Source organism: Sus scrofa, chromosome 12 (assembly GCF_054392235.1).
Source record: "Sus scrofa isolate SSC_HxYL_T2T_F1_AM1 chromosome 12, Sscrofa_HxYL_maternal_Yorkshire_Landrace_v2.0, whole genome shotgun sequence".
Lineage (NCBI taxonomy): Eukaryota > Metazoa > Chordata > Mammalia > Artiodactyla > Suidae > Sus > Sus scrofa.
The window spans coordinates 6,553,343-6,569,031 of NC_139394.1; the positions used below are offsets into that span (position 1 = coordinate 6,553,343).

Here is a 15,689-nt window from a genome sequence, read left to right on the forward strand (position 1 = left end):
CTGTGGCAAGGGGGGCGGGCACCCAGTTGAGGGAGCGCCCACCACGCCTGGAGCCTGGAAGGCAGGTTAGACTGCAAAGCGCAGCCCGTCCATCGTCTCGTCCATCCTGACACCGCTCCTGAGACGTGACCTCCCTGACTGTAGAAGCTTAATAACTTGCCCCAAGCAAAGGCTCTTCCTGAAGCTTATGATTTTGTTCAGGGCTGGTCCTGACCTTTGAAGGGACAGATCCTGGGTGTGTCTGCCACCTGGACACCCCCATTCTGCTCCTGTCCCTGTGGATAAATAAGATGGGGGAGGCACTGGCGGAGGTCCCCTCATGAGCAGCTGGAATGTTCCAAGTTCAACTGAGCACCAGCTGCCCTTGTCCTGAGGCGACCCTGGGCCCCTCTGACATCCTCCCTGGCCCTGTGCCAGCCCCCACCCCACCCCCGAGGCTCTGAGTGTCCTGGCGGCCAGGGAGATATGAGCCATCCAGGCTGTAGGCCCCTTTCCATGCCCTGCTCCAGACGCCTCAGGCCAGGGCGGCCCACGGTCCCTGCCCCCTGCCCCAGGTTCAGAGCCACGTGCAGGGCTGGGGGCAGGTGAGCAGGCAGAGTAGTGTGTAATCTGTCTGTTATGCTAAGCACCCACGACAGTGCCGACCACCACTTCCGCTATTAACACGTTCACAGCACCTGTCACCTCAGGAGATGACTCCCTGAATATGACCAGCCACGGTCCCAACGGCAGGTAAGCCAGCTCCGAGGCTGCTGCTCCCCGTGGCCCACTCCTCCAACAGGGGGACCCTTTGTAGTCCCAGGTCCCGGCCAGAGCTTGTCTCCCGCCCCTCAGGGTCAGGAATTCGGGGCCTCCTCTCATGCACTCTCACAGCTCAGGAGGCCAGGAGTGAAATCAAGGTGCTGGCGGGTTTGGCTCCTTCTTAGGGCTCAAAAGTGGCCTCCATCCCAGGCCTGTCTCTTAGCTTCTGGTGGTTGCTGATAAGCCAGGCATTCTTTGGCTTGTGGCAGCATCACTCCAGTCTTTCCTCTGTCATCATCTGGCCTCTCCCTGTGTGTGCCTGTGTCTCCAATTTCCTGTTTATAAGGTCACCAGTCATTGGATTAGAGGCCATTGTAATCCAGTATGACTTCATCTTAACTTGACCAAATCTTATTTCCAAATGGGTCACCCTCTCAAGTTCTGAGTGAACATGAGTTACTGGTGAGGGACACTGTTCAACCAGTGCAGAGGGGCAAGTGTAGAAGTGGGGAGACGTCGGAGTTCCTGTTGTGGTGCAGCAGAAATGAATCTGACTAGCCACCATGAGGTTGCAGGTTCGATCCCTGACCTCGCTCAGTGGGTAAAGGATCTGGCATTGCCATGAACTGTGGTGTAGGTCGCAGATGTGGTCAGATCCTGTGTGGCTATGGCTGTGGCATAGGCTGGCGTCTACAGCTCTGATTCGACCCCTAGCCTGGGAACCTCCATGTGCCACGGATGCGGCCCTAAAAAGCAAAAAAAAAAAAAAAAAGAAGCAGCAGCAGCGGGGAGATTTTGGGAACCTGTTGCCCTTTCTGTTTGGCTTCTAGATCCATTATGGAATTAGACCTTGTGGAGCCCTCTGCTCCTTTTTTTTTTACACTATCTTTGAGGGCACCCAGGAGTGGGGGTGTGCAGGCCAGGAACCACAGGCCCGTAAGTCAAAAGGCCTAAAGGTGTGTGGCCGTCCCTGCTCCCTGGTGGGTGGCATGAGGCTAGAGGCAGGTGAGCCAAGGGCATGGAACAACCTTTGTCGTTTCCAGCAGCATCTTCGGGAATCTCAGCACCCTTCTTCCCCTCATCTTTGCTGTGTTGCTGCTTCTCTTGGTGGTGGCCTCCGTCGTGGTTTGGAGGATGGTGAAGCAACAGAAGAAAGGTGAGGAGACCTGGCTGTCCCCGGGCTGGGGCTGGGCTGGGTGGACGTGTGTGTGTGTGAGGCCGATGGCCACTGAGGTCATCTGAGAGCCGTCTGACCAAGGGATCACTCACACACTCTGGAAGGGGTGCTGTCTCAAAGGCCCTGGCCGCGGGCAGCTCTAAGAAGCTGGAGCTTGGCAATGAGCCCAGGAGGTTTTGGCATCAGATCCGCCTTGCACCCCCCAGCACCCCCCCGCCCCACGCTCTTTGCACCTCTCTGATTCTCCTCCCTGTCTGTTTCCTGGTTTGGCTCTTGGTGGTGCAGGTGGCAATGGCCTTAGGCCAGCAACCCTCCTAGGTCACCCAGATGCTTTAGTGAAATTCGTGTGGTTGCCAAGGAGGTACTGAGTTGACATGGAGGCCGGGAGAAATATACACACACACGTATACACACATGACGAATGTACACATATATGTACGAACACACATGTATACATGCATGCACATGCATGCACGCACAATATAGCTCACACATGAATGCACACGTATGCGTGTACACACATGTCGTGGTCCCCTGGGTTTCATCGAAAAGGTTGGGGGCGACTCCTCCTTTTGCTCCTCCTCTGCCCCAGCCTTTTCTCAGGCTGACCTACTTGTTCTGTGTAAATTCGCCCTTTAGGGAAGGGCCTCTGCTGGTGAGCCTGTGCTTGTCAATCACGAGGTCTGGGCTCAGCCAAACCCTTTTCCTGTCTGGCCCCACTTCCACATTCTCACAGTAATTGCACCTCCTCCGCTTCCCAGAACCCACAGGGCCCTGGGCTCTCCTGGGGCCCCTTTAACCCTGGAAAGAGGAGGCCTGACTCCTGTTCATCATATTTTCTCCCAAATGTATTGTCTGTGACCTACAGTCTAAGTACCCTCTGTCCCTCCCAGGGTCTAAAACCAGGGGGGAGGAGATCTTGTGTCTTCATTGTCTCCAAAGCAGGGGGCATGAGGGTGGCCAAGGGAGGGGCCGGGACGGAAAGAAATAGAAACCAGAGAACAGCTGAGAGCTGGACCGTCCGGTGCTGGTGCAGCTCGAATGCTCCACTGCAAGTGCAGCTTGGAGCAACCCTGTCTCCACGGACAGCTTGTGCTGATGGAGCCCTTGTGTGCCTGGCACAGCCAGCACCAGGGTGGCATGGGAGAAGCAGCCTTGGCCCCCCAGGTGCTCACGCCCCCCCCCCAAACTGGTTAGAATTCAGTGGGCCAAGGGTGATGAGAGAGACATAAATCAAGAGCCTTGGGGTCGGGGGTGGGGGGGGTGGAGGGGGCTTTGACAGCTGGGTAACTGGGGAAGGTAAGTGTGACTCGGCCTTGACCCCTGAATGGTGAATCAGGTGGAGAAATGATGGCATTACCAGGTCTCCTCACTGAGCCTGAGCCCAAATCACCCCTTTTCTTCCCCAGGCCTGGGGATGCCTGTGAGTCTCTGGATAGCCTTTTTAACTTGGCTCAATTTTGTCTTTTAGGGGCTGCAACATCCCCAGAGCAGGTAAGAGAGTCCCCAAGGTCAGGGCCGAGACATCAGACACCTCTCCCCCTCTTCCTCATTTTCTGTGGCCCGGGAGCACCGAGGTCCAAAAGTATCAGACACAACTTGTGCCCACGTGTCCAGATTCTCATGGCCCAGCGGGGTGGCGCTGGGAGGATGCTGGGGTCAGCCAGAAGGGGGTGGGGTGGGGAGGGGGGCAGGCGTGGGATACTGAGAGGAAGCGGGGGTGGCAGAGGAAGCTGGGAGAGGGGGAGCTGAGAGCCACATGTCCGTCCGTGGAAGAGGAACCCGAGTTTTCGCTTCTATGTTCTTCAGCCCTTGGAGAGCGACCTCTGCTACGCAAACCTGAACCTGCAGGAGCCCAACTCTGGCTCTTCCCAGAGGAAGGCCTCCACCCAGCCCTCCTCCTCTGCCCAGGGCCGCCCCAAGGATGTGGAGTATGTTACCATGGTACGTTCCTGGTGAGGCTGCTGTGGGCTCTGACCAGACCTGCTATTGCCCCTCCTCTGGGGATGGGCTTTCTCCGGCCCATGGGGGAGGTGGGCACCAGGCAGCCACCGAAAGCCTTGCCAGCAGAGCACCTGCGGGTTTTGGCCTTTGGAAGTCCCTCCATGCTGGGTCTCAGCCCTGGGAGACTCAGAATCTGGTCAGACACGGTCCTCATGTTGGGCCAGGGGAGACCCAGACGGGCCAAGGGACCTGGGATTCCATGCAAATTGCATGCCCATTTCACATGCTGCCAAGGCACGGAATGGGGGGAGCGGGTCTTCGGCTGTGGCCAGAGATTCGGGTGCCTGGCAGAGTGGAGGGAGGGGAGACTCCACGAACCCTGAAGGGTCTGTCTCCCCAGGCCCTTCCGAGGCCTCCTCCATCCCTGGGCCCAGCCTCTCTAACCTCGAGGACATGTCCATTGCAGGCTCCCTTCCCCAGGGAGGACATCGCCTATGCAGCTCTGTCTTTGGGGGACAATGAGAATCAAGAGGCGACCTACAGCAACATGGGGGACCTCCTGGCCCACGATCCCAGTAGGAGCCACGAGGAGCCCACAGAATACAGTGCCGTCAAGAAGGCTTAGCCTGCGCTCCAGGTGCCCCTCGGACCCCCCTTGAGGCCTGCAATCACATTCCTGCTTTATCTGCTTTCTACCCCTCGTCCCCTCCCGGGACCAGCTGGCGATGGAGGCCCACGGGCAGCTTAGGCTCGGGTTCGGGGCTCCTGGGGGTTAGATAGGGGTCTCTGCACATCCTTTTCTCTCCCACACAGCCTGGGAGGGGGCTGGGGTACACCCTGGAGCTGCTGAGGGAGGAATCACGACGCTAATGATAATAGTAATTAACCTTTATTTATTGCTGACCATGCGTGATGGGTTGAATAACGGCCCTCAAATTAGTGGCATCTGAATCCCCAGAACCTGACAACGTTTCCTGATATGGTACAAGGTGCCTTGCGGGTGTAATGGAGTCAAGGATCTGGAGATGGGGAGATTATTCTGGATTATCCAGCTGGGCCCTAAACATAATCACGAGGGTCCTTATAAGAAGGAGGCAAGAAGGTCACGGAGAAGATGGCATGATGGTGGGAAGAGAGGTCCTGGTGACGTGGCCAGGATCCACAGAACCCTGTAGCCTCCGGGAGCTGGAAAAGCCAAGGAATGGATCCTCCCCTGGAGCCTCCAGAAGGAACCAGCCCTGCTGACTCTTTGACTTTAGCCCAGGGAAACTGATTGCATCCTTCTGGCCTCTGGAATTGTAGGAGAATAAATTTGCATCGTTTTGTAATTAAGCTACTAAATGTATGGTAGTTTGTGCAGCAGCACTGGGAAAGAATATGCTATGTGGCAGGCACTTATCCCTAAAAGCTTTACCTGCAGGAGCTCATTTCATCCTGACCACAACCCGCAGAAGGTTTTATTGCCCCCATTTTGCAGATGAGGAATCTGGGTACATCGAGGTTCAGTGACCTACCAAATTTTACCACTAGCAAGTGGATAAGTTGGAATTTGAACTTGGGTGTTTTGGCTCTGGAGTGTGGGCCATTGATGTGTGTGTGTGTGTGTGTGTGTGTGTGTGTGTGTGTGTGTGTCTGTGTGAGTGTGTACATGGCTAGTCACACAGGGACAGTCAGTGAGTGTTTGCAGACACAGGACTTACTGCCTTTGTTCTAGGATGCTGGCAGCTGTCCCTCTGGAATCCTGAATCCCATCCCAGCTTGTCATCTCCATGGTTACCAAACAAGTCAAGCCCCCAGCCAGGAGTCCCTCTTGTTCTCTGTCCCTGAGTCCAGCCTCCTCCCAGCAGCCAGAGTGATTTTTTTTTTTTTGTCCTTTTTAAGCCCACACCTGTGGCATGTGGAGGTTTCCAGGCTAGGGGTCCAATCAGAGCTATAGCTGCTGGCCTATACCACATCCATGCAGGATCCAAGCCACACCTGCAACCCGATCCATAGCCACAGCAATGCCAGATCTGTCTACAACCTAGCCACAGCTCACAGCAACGCCGGATCCTTAACCCACTGAGTGAGGCCAGGGATCGAACTCGCAACCTCATGGTTCCTAGTTGGATTCATTTCCGCTGCGCCCCGACGGGAACTCCCCTGAAAAGGGACTTTTTATGTCCTTAGAGATGGAGATGACTAGCCCGTGGTACTGGTGGAATTTGTCCAGTCTGTTCTACAGCTGGACAGAGCAGATTCCTGACTGGTGGTCCTCATGGGAAGCATTTAGGGTCTTTAGGTTTGGGGTAGAGTCCAGTACCGTTTGTTCAAGCCTGAGCGTGCAGGGGAGGTGGTCAGGGTGGGGGAAGGGAGGCAGACCTGCGCAAGACATGTGAAAGGAAATTGTTTTTTACTGTTTATAGATTGGTACCTTGGTCTCAGGTACCAGGCTGCTCCCTAAAGACTTTGCTTAGGCCGGTTTCAGGGCCTAGACTGGCACCTTTATGGCAAAAGAGAGGAGGTTCAGATGTGGTTCCTCTGTTCTGAGTGAGGGTGGCATTTCCTATTTTCCAGGAACGTACATGCTGTTAAGGCAAATGCCAAGACATCTGACCACTCAGCTCTGGGGAAGTGCCCACTTATTTTTAGCCTGACTAATGTTTCTGGGGTTTTCCTCTTTGGGTTTTGGAATGATTAATATTTAAATATTTCACTCTATAAAAATTGGAGGGTTTGGTTAGTCTCCTTTTGAAAACTGTGTGTGTGTCTTTCCGGCTCTCAGAAGGCAGAGCCTCGGAGTTCCCGTTGTGTCTCAGTGGTTAGCGAACATGACTAGCATCCACAAGGACGTGGGTTCAATCCCTGGCCTCGCTCAGTGGGTTAAGGATCCCACGTTGCTGTGAGCTGTGGTGTAGGCTGGCAGCTATAGCTCTGATTCGACACCTAGCCTGGGAACCTCCATAAACTGCAGGTACAGCCCTAAAAAGACAAAAAGACAAAAAAAAAAAAAAAAAAAAAGAAAGAAAGAAAAGAAAAAGAAAAGAAAAGAAAAGAAAAGAAAAGAAAAGAAAAGAAAAGAAAAGAAAAAAGACAGAGTCTCTTTGAGAGTCAGCTGAAGGAGAAAAACAGACTGGGTCGGCCACTTTCAAAAGACATGATGAAGATAAACTTTGAAGTGTGGCCTAAGGCTACTCTCTCTTGACACCTTGATTATGGAGTCCACAGTCTTTTGGCCTCGGAAGGGCCACCAGCTAAAATCAGCTGCTTTCTGCATCAACAGCTTTTTCGATCAGGTGGGACTGATACGGAGGTCAGCCTTTTATTTTACCAAGTAGGTGCCTTCCTACCCAATGTAACTGGAGTTGCTAATAGTCAGTTCATTGGAAAAGTTGGTTAAATTAAGGAATCAGGAAGGAATAAATACAATGTATTTATTATTTTATTTTATTTTATTTTATTTATTTTTGAGTTCCCATTACGCCTCTGTAGTAATGAGCCCGAGTATCCATGAGGACTCGGGTTTGATCCCTGGCCTCGCTCAGTGGGTTAAGGATCCTGCATTGCTGTGGCTGTGGTGTAGGCTGCAATTCTGATTCAACCCCTAGCTTGGGAACTTCCATATGCTATGGGTGCAGCCCTGAAAAGACAAAAATAAAAAAGATATATTCTTTCACTAATGGCTTTATTTTAGCTCAAAATATCTTAAAGTGTCATCATTTGCCAGTATTAGGATGTTGATCTAAGCCATTTCTTTGCTTATGAGTCTGCTGGAAGAAGGGGCTTGGTGTCTTTTCTGTACAAATCCCATAGAGTGTCTGGTGCTGGAGTTTCCAGGGGCAGGTTCCCTAATATGGAGCAAGGCCCTCTAGAGATTTATGAAGCAATCTGATTGTGAAACACTTTTTCATTTTTACGTTTCACTCTGAATATGTTATAGTCTTCTTACTCATTCCTAATATGACATTTTAAAATAATGGCATGCTACCAGCTATAATGGAAAAAATAAAAATCATTATAAACAAATTTTAAAAATGGCACACTTTAATGGCGCCTTTCTAAAACATTCAATTTAGATTTTTTTAGAAATAACAGTTCTCTTTTTGTTGACACCCTATGTCTTTGGTCAAGCTCCTTTCTGTTTATATTCTTAATTGATTAGTTAAAAGAAGAATTCATTTAATTACGTAATTATACTTAACCTGTATGACTGGCCTGAATGCAATTGACTCTTGTTAACCGTTGGCTCAGTCTAATAATCTGATAAGCGCGTTGGTTGATCTAATAAGTTGGTTAAGAAAGGGATTGGTTAAGAAAGTTTCTACTAAACCACCAGTTATGACTATAGTTTCATTACAGAGGGGACCTCTGAGCACCCCAAGTCAGAAGAGCTGGCGGTATTTCTCAAGAGGGGCAGTTGGTAAGTTTCCGCCAACATAGATTCATGGTGTGTGTGTGTGTGATCTTACAAATTGACTGGTATTTTGTTAAGGGCTGGTGTTTACATATGGACTAAGATTGGCAGCCATTGATCTTTTTAAAATTTAAAAAAAAAATTTTTGCCTTTTAGGGCCGAACCTGAGGCATATGGAGATTCCCAGTCTAGGGGTCTAATCAGAGCTACAGCTGCCAGCCTATGCCACAGCCACAGCAATGCAGGATCCAAGCCACATCTACACCACAGCTCACGGTAACACCGGATCCTTAACCCAAAGTGAGAGAGGCTGGGGATCCAACCCACATCCTCATAGATACTAGTTGGGTTCTTAACCTGCTGAGCCACAACGGGAACTCATGGCAGCCATAGATCTTATCCAGACTGTTCTCTAGACATGGGTTCTCTGCATTAGGTCCCAGCTGGTGTATTCTAGTGCCCCCCTAAAACTCTCTAGCAATTTTTGTCGGAACGCTAAGGTTGTCTGTCATGAGGGCCTTGCAGCCCTTCATCAGCTGGGAAAAGGGCTCCTCCAGTCACTTAGATTCCCCACCCAGCATAAGCCCTTCCCCAAAGTAGGCCACTGTGATTGCAAACTCACATGGGCCTGTCACAAGGGTGAGTGATTCCAGCATCTAGGAAGGGTCACTGACTCACTGGTTGGCTGCAGCAACTTTAAGGATGGGGTCAGAGTTAAAGAAGGAGTAAGACTCTGTTCCTAAAGGGTCAGAAATAGAGTTGGGACATTCTGAAGTCTTGTGTGGTAGAAAATCTACGCTCAGCAGAAAGGATGGGATGTCTTCTCTGGTCTTCCAGAATAAAAATTCCAGCCTGGGGAGGTTCTGAAGCCCCCCACACCCTCTCTCATCACCCTTTCTATTTTCAGCACCACAAACCCAGCTATCTCCCATCCCATCATTGATTCATTTTAAGTTATAAAATATTTAGTTCACACTGTATGTCTATATAAGGTGTACATGTGTGATGGGGATAAGGAAGCAAATGCCCACATACTCACCACCCTAGTGAAGAAATGGAAAGTTACCAAGCCCCCTGAAACCATCTAGCTTATAGTCCTTTTTTGTTCCTTTCGAGGAGGAATATGCTTGCCTGAAGCGACTCTAAGGGTCCATCAGAACCCTTGGCCCAGGTTAACTGGCCTTGCCTTCATGTCAACTGGCGAAGCCATCAGACGAGCTGGTCTGCATTCTGCACTGAATTAACAGATCTGTGCAGCGCTTCTTGTATTGATGCTATTTTTCTCCCCCAGTAAAACAACAAGCCAATGCCTGCTTGATGGGTTTGTCACTGGGAGAGCCGCCGCAAGGAGTCGCCTTCGGGCATCCCCACACGGATGGCTGCCTTCTATCAGGGATGACGAGGGCTTCTGCAGTGAGGAAGCCACAGGTCACAACCCCTGGTCTCAGCCATGCTGCCCAATGCCAGCCCTGTAGTCACTGGAAGGAGTTGCAAAGTACAGACATGGCACTCTTTTCAAAAGTCCACACAGCCTTACTAATGAGCCACAAAAGCAGAAGGACTAAACCCCAGAGACCCAGTGTCCTTCCCCTGAAACACCCTGATGTCTGGCGGATGGAAAGTGAGAGCAGAACTAGTGGAGAGGTGAAATATTTTATCGAAAAACATCTGGGACCCCTCAGAAAAAGCTGGGACCTGTTGGAAAGACAGCAGTGGGGATTTCCTGTTGTGGCTCAGCAGTTTAAGAATGCTACTTGTATCCATGAGGATGCGGGTTCAAACCCTGGCCTCATTCAGTGGGTTAAGGATCCAGTGCTGCCACGAGCTGCGGCGTATAGGTCACAGACATGGCTCGGATCCCGCATTGCTGTGGTCGTGGTGTAGACTGGCAGCCATAGTTCCTATTCCACCTGTAGCCTGGGAACCTCCATATGCTGTGGGTGTGGCCCTAAAAAGACAACCCCTCCCCCTAAAAAACAAAAACAAAAACAAAAACCTAGTAGGGCACGGGGATATCTACTCAATAGTTTGTAATAACCTATATGGGAAAAAAGAATGGATGTGTTTATATGAATGACTGATTCACTTCGCTGTACCCCTGAAACTAATACAACATTGTAAATCAACTAGCTATACTCCAATAAAATAGAATAAAATAAGATAAAAAGCCCAACTGAGAAAGATAAACAAGGACCTCCTGCATAGCCCAGGGAACTGTATTCAATATCTAATACTAACCTATAATGGGAAGGGATCTGAAAAAGAATATATGTGTTATACATATATATACATAAAACCAATATGTTATGTCTAGAACAATATGTTACATATAACACGCACACACACACACACACACAGATATACATAGAGTACAATTCCATTTTTATTTGAAGGTGTGTTTTGAAGTGATGGCATCACAGATACCTTTTTGCTTTGCTTTGCATTTCTCAGATATGTCGATAAATATGTATTACTAATAATGGCTCCCATGGTTAACTAATAGCCACCAGTAAAAGCTTACTATTCATCCAGCCCAGTGATCAAAGCACAAACACGCTTCTCATTTACTGCTCCCCAGCCTATGTGGCAGCCACTCGCTGCCCCTGGGGACCTGCCAGAGGCTGGGGCCTCACCTGTCTACCTCGGTGCTCTGAGCTGCCTTCCGCACCATGCTTCCCGCTGCCCAGGACCCTCTGCTGCGAGGCACAGTCATTCCTGGCCAGTGACCTCCCCCTACTGCTGACACAGTGATGGCCCCTTCACTCCTCAGCCATTCAACTGGCCCAGAGAATAAGACGGACCTTTGCCGGCTCTTCACAGCTCACCTGAAACCAGGTGTGGGGTGAGGCCAAAAGAAGGGAGGTACGCCCCAGAGAACAGGTCAAAACGACTGCAGAGACCTAGGCTCAGATTCTCCTGGGATTTTTTTTTTGGAGGGGGGGGCCACTCCTGCGGCATGCGGAAGTTCCCAGGCCAGCGATGGAACCCACGCTGCAGCAGTGACCTGAGCCACTGCGGTGACAATGCCGGATCCTTAACCTGCTCCGCCACCAGGGACTCCAGACCCTCCAGGGATTCTTATTTGATAGCAGGAGTGTTACATAATTTCTGGGCCTCAGCCCAAAATAAACATCTGGGGCTCTTTGTACAAAAATTAGGACTCAAGATGACGACTGCCGAGTGTCAAACCAATCAGAGGCCCTTCCTCATGGGGGGCCCCGCTATGCTGGCCTTGTTTGGCGGGCTTCTGCCTCCCTCTCATCTGCCTTCATGAGTCTGGGGGCTGCTCATGCCTAACCCCCCAGTGGAAAAATTCAGGCATCTTCACACCGCCTGACTCTGATCCCCAAATGGGGAGGAAGAGCTTCCCTCTCTTCCAGCCTGAGCCTCACCTCCTGCATCCTCCCTGGGTGACTGAAAGTTGGGTCATCTTCCTCCATCTCCCCCCCACCTTCAGGGTAAGGTCTCGCTCCTCAGCCCCAAGAAACCAGTCGTATATAGGATGGCATCTGTTCATTCCTCCGTCTGGTGATTAATGAACTAAGTTGGATTATTCAGTCTTAAGTGGCACCATGAGTGGGACACAACCAGTCCTATTTAGGCGGGAGAGTGACAGGTTCGGTCCTGTTCTTTTTCAGTCACTTCTTACTAAATGTTTAAGGAATACTGTGACCCAGCCGTCTCTGGGATTACCACAGGGGCGTCCGTCGCTGCATCTAAAACGTCATTTTCCCTGGCAACTGCTCGCTCCCACTCTCCATGGATGGGGCACGGGTGGGACAGACCCCACCATCATGGGTGGACACGTGACCCATTTCAGTCCAATGAGCACTAGACACAGGGCTTTGTTGGAACTGGGGAGCTGTGAGGAGGTGACCTGGAGCTGCCAGCCACCACATGACCCCACAAGGAGAAGCCCACCTGTGATCAAAGCAGTCAGTGGGAAGAATACTGATGGGCAGAGAGAACAAGGCAGGTGCCATTGTTTGAATGTCCACATCCACCTAAGCTCTAGGTCAGCAGCATCCTTGGGCTTCTCCATCACATCAACCAATGAATTCTCTGTCTCTCTCTCTTTTTTTTTTTTTGTCTTTTTTGCCATTTCTTGGGCTGCTCCCGCGGCATATGGAGGTTCCCAGGCTAGGGGTCTAATCAGAGCTGTAGCTGCCAGCCTATGCCAGAGCCAGAGCCAGAGCAACGCAGGATCCGAGACGCGTCTGCGACCTACACCACAGCTCACGGCAATGTCAGATCCGTGAGCAAGGGCAGGGATCAAACCCGCAACCTCATGGTTCCTAGTCGGATTCCTTAACCACTGCGCCACGACAGGAACTCCATCTCTCTTTCTTTTTTTCTGGCCACACCCATGGTATGCAGAAGTTCCCAGACCAGAGACTGAACCCAAACCACAGCTGCTGCAGTGACAATGCCACTGTACCACAAGGGAACTCCCAAATTCTCTTTTTCACTTATGATGTTTTGAGTTGGTTTTGTCACCAGCAACCAAGAGTCCTAACTACAGAGCTCCCCTTTTACAGGCAGTCCCGATGCCACGGCTGCTTCTGCTCAGTGCTGTGGAAATCAGGTGAGGTCACTTACAACTTACAACTTACAACTGCTTCGTAGACAGTAAAGGGCTCTGATGGAATGAATGAAGAAGGACGGTCGCCTAACGCAGAACCAGGACAAAAGCCCAGGTGTTTTTTGTTTGTTTTACAGCTGCACCTGTGGCATGTGGAGGTTCCCAGGCTAGGGGTCAAATTGGAGCTGCAGCTGCCAGTCTCCGTCACAGCCACAGCCACACCAGATCCGAGCCGCACCTGCAACCTAGACCACAGCTCACAGCAACGCTAGATCCTTAACCCACTGAGTGAGGCCAGGGATTGAACCTGCAACCTCCTGGATACTAGTCAGGTTCTTAACCCTCTGAGTCACAATGGGAACTCTAAAAGCCCAGGTTTTTGACACCCCAAGCCCAGTTCCCTTTTGCTGCCAATGAGTTGCCTTCTGCTCTAAGAAAATCATTGAAAAGGGGGGAACAGAGCAGGTGGCAGGAGGGGCAGGGAGTGGATAGGAAAGCTGGTGGACAGAGAGGGGTGGACAGAGCAGAGTGTGGACGAGAAGGGAGAGGACAGGACAAGTGGCAGTAGGGGCTGCTCTGCAGGGTCTTCTCGTGCACCTGCTGTGTCCGTGATGCCTGGAGGATGCCTGGCTTTTCAGGCCTGGGGGGAGCAAGGGTCTTGGAGGGCAAGACTCTGGAGCTCGCCCAGCCCCTCCCCTCTACCTTCTCTTTGCCTCTCTTTACACGTCACCTTGTCATCCCCAGGGTCAGGGCCCTGGTGTTTTTGACTCAGGATTTTTTTTTGGCTCAGATTTTCAGAGATGCTGAGGGAGGGGTGTCAGCTTCGCTTCTCCAAATCTGACTCTGCCAAGCATGGGCCCTGGATCTTTGCTCTAGGCACTTCTTGGAAGTGCACTGGGGAACCCCTTCCTTTCTTGGACGTGGACTTGGAGGGATCCCCGTCTCAGGCACCCAGAGCCATTCTGACCTTCAGAGGTGGGGCCCTGTCTTGGAGCTGTGGGTTTTACAGCCTTTCGGATCAGTTACAGAATCAGGACCCAGAAACGTGGCAGCCTCAGACAACTGCAAGCATTTGACCTGGTCCCCAGGCCTGCTTCCCACCACGTGAGACTCAAGGTCCCTGACTTTTAAGAAGTCTTCCTGGGATTAGCAGTGAGATTCTGCCGTATAGCCCAGGGAACTATATCTGATCACTTGTGATGGAACGTGATGGAGGATCATGTGAAAAAAGAATGTATATATAGGTATAACCAGGTCACTTTGCTGTACAGCAGAAATGGACAGAACACTGTAAATCAAGTATAATTTTTAAAAATTAAAAAGGAAAAAGAAGGCTTCCTGGGCACCGATGTCCATGCATCGCGTTGGGGGGAAGTTAGATGTGGCCTGAGTCCCCGGTGCCAGCTGGCTGACCCACCCAGCCTTCCAGACACTGCCCCTTGGGGTGGGGAATGGGCCTTGTTGCTGGGATCTCAGGAACACCTGGTACCCAGCAGAAGTTTGCTGAATCAATTCTCAAGATTCTCCACCAGGAATGTCCAGTTTCAAGGGGGACACGTGGGATGGGGCGGGGGTGGGATATGTAGAAATGGCCCTCCTTGCCTTTTTCCTCTTTCATGGTCTCTCTCTGGAAACACTAATCCCTGAGGCCCTGACATGGGCCCTGAGCGAGATGGAGGCAGAGATGTGGGATGACAAGTGTGGGAGCATCTGGATGGTGGATGCTCCTGCAGAGGAAGCATCCCTCCTCCGCCGTCCTCCTCCCACAACCAGTCAAGTCCAGGGCATTCTCAAGTTCAAAGGCAAGTGGTCCCTAAAGGAGGCCAGGAAGCTGGGTCTCTGGGCAGAAGAGCAGGCTTACCTGATCTAGGTCACCATTAAATATAGACCAGGGAGGCAGAGGCCAGGATGGAGAGAATCCGAGGCTATAAAGGAGCTGTGTACATGGAGGCTGTCCTTGCAGTCTAGCCAGCCTTCAAACCACATCAGCCTGACATCGTTCAACAGCGGAGTTCTCCAATCTCTCTCTCTCTCTCTTTTTTTAATTTCATGCTTAGCAAACCATTCCCTGATTATAATGTGGCTTGGCATCTAGGACAATACATCAGTTAGGTGAATCTGCTGAACACGAGCCTGGCTGGAGGGATGGATCCACTCTTGACTGAGCGAAACTTAAGTCTCTGATCCTGTGGAGCTGGGGCTTCGCATTGGGTTCTGCCAACTGCCTAAAGCGATGACAATCTGTGGTCCCCCCGGGGAAGCCCTTGCCACCCTTCCCCGACTCTGTCTCTGCATTTCCAGCTTGCTAGGGTTTGGATCTGGGATTGCCCTTTGTTAGCTGGGTGACCTTAGGCAAGTTCCTTCACATCTCTGTGCCTCAGTTTACTCATCTGTAAAATGCAATTAAAAGAGAGGGCATGTAGGGTGGAAGGACAGACAGCGCCTAGCACAGTGCCTGGCACATACGGTAAGGGCTGCTGTTATTGTTTGAACTCCCATAATACCTACGTGCTGTGACCTTGAACAAGGAAATTTATTTTTTTCCATCTGGCTTCCGATTCCCTATTTATGCTATGGAATTAATAATATCATCTACTGGAAAAAGCAGGGGGTAAGAGTAAAGTGTCATAGCATATGCTACAGATTTTTTTTTTTTTTTTTTTTGGTAAACTCCACAAATGAATTATGTGCTTATTTTTTTACCGTTTATCATTAGCAGTTAACAGGCTCACGATGTCCCTCTGGACTGTAGGGCAGATGGTTTTAACACTTAGTTCACAGCCTCATGAAACCTGAGCAGGAGGAGGAAACTGGCTAAAAAGAAGGTTGCGGGCTTCTCCCTGCAGAGGGAG

The 15,689-nt window shown here is 51.0% G+C and overlaps 2 protein-coding genes across 20 annotated transcripts in view; one reads left to right on the plus strand and one right to left on the minus strand.

Moving 5' to 3' along the window:
- Positions 1 to 15,689, minus strand: part of RAB37 (RAB37, member RAS oncogene family) — a 49,866-nt gene that overhangs the window by 26,635 nt on the left and 7,542 nt on the right. The window lies entirely within an intron of this gene.
- LOC102158693 (CMRF35-like molecule 1) overlaps positions 1 to 15,689 on the plus strand; it is a 437,861-nt gene that overhangs the window by 9,932 nt on the left and 412,240 nt on the right. For 2 of the 18 annotated variants that reach the window (XM_005668624.4, XM_005668626.4), the window contains exons 3-7: positions 627 to 732; positions 1,785 to 1,897; positions 3,390 to 3,412; positions 3,728 to 3,862; positions 4,329 to 5,194. In XM_005668624.4, coding sequence (XP_005668681.1) covers positions 627 to 732; positions 1,785 to 1,897; positions 3,390 to 3,412; positions 3,728 to 3,862; positions 4,329 to 4,487 — 536 coding nt within the window. In that variant the 3' untranslated portion in view covers positions 4,488 to 5,194. Of the gene's footprint in view, positions 1 to 626; positions 733 to 1,784; positions 1,898 to 3,389; positions 3,413 to 3,727; positions 3,863 to 4,328; positions 5,195 to 8,200; positions 10,437 to 12,386; positions 12,676 to 12,793; positions 12,841 to 15,689 lie in introns of those variants that run through there. The other 16 variants (XM_005668625.4, XM_021066676.2, XM_005668627.4 and 13 more) reach the window with 12 other exon arrangements.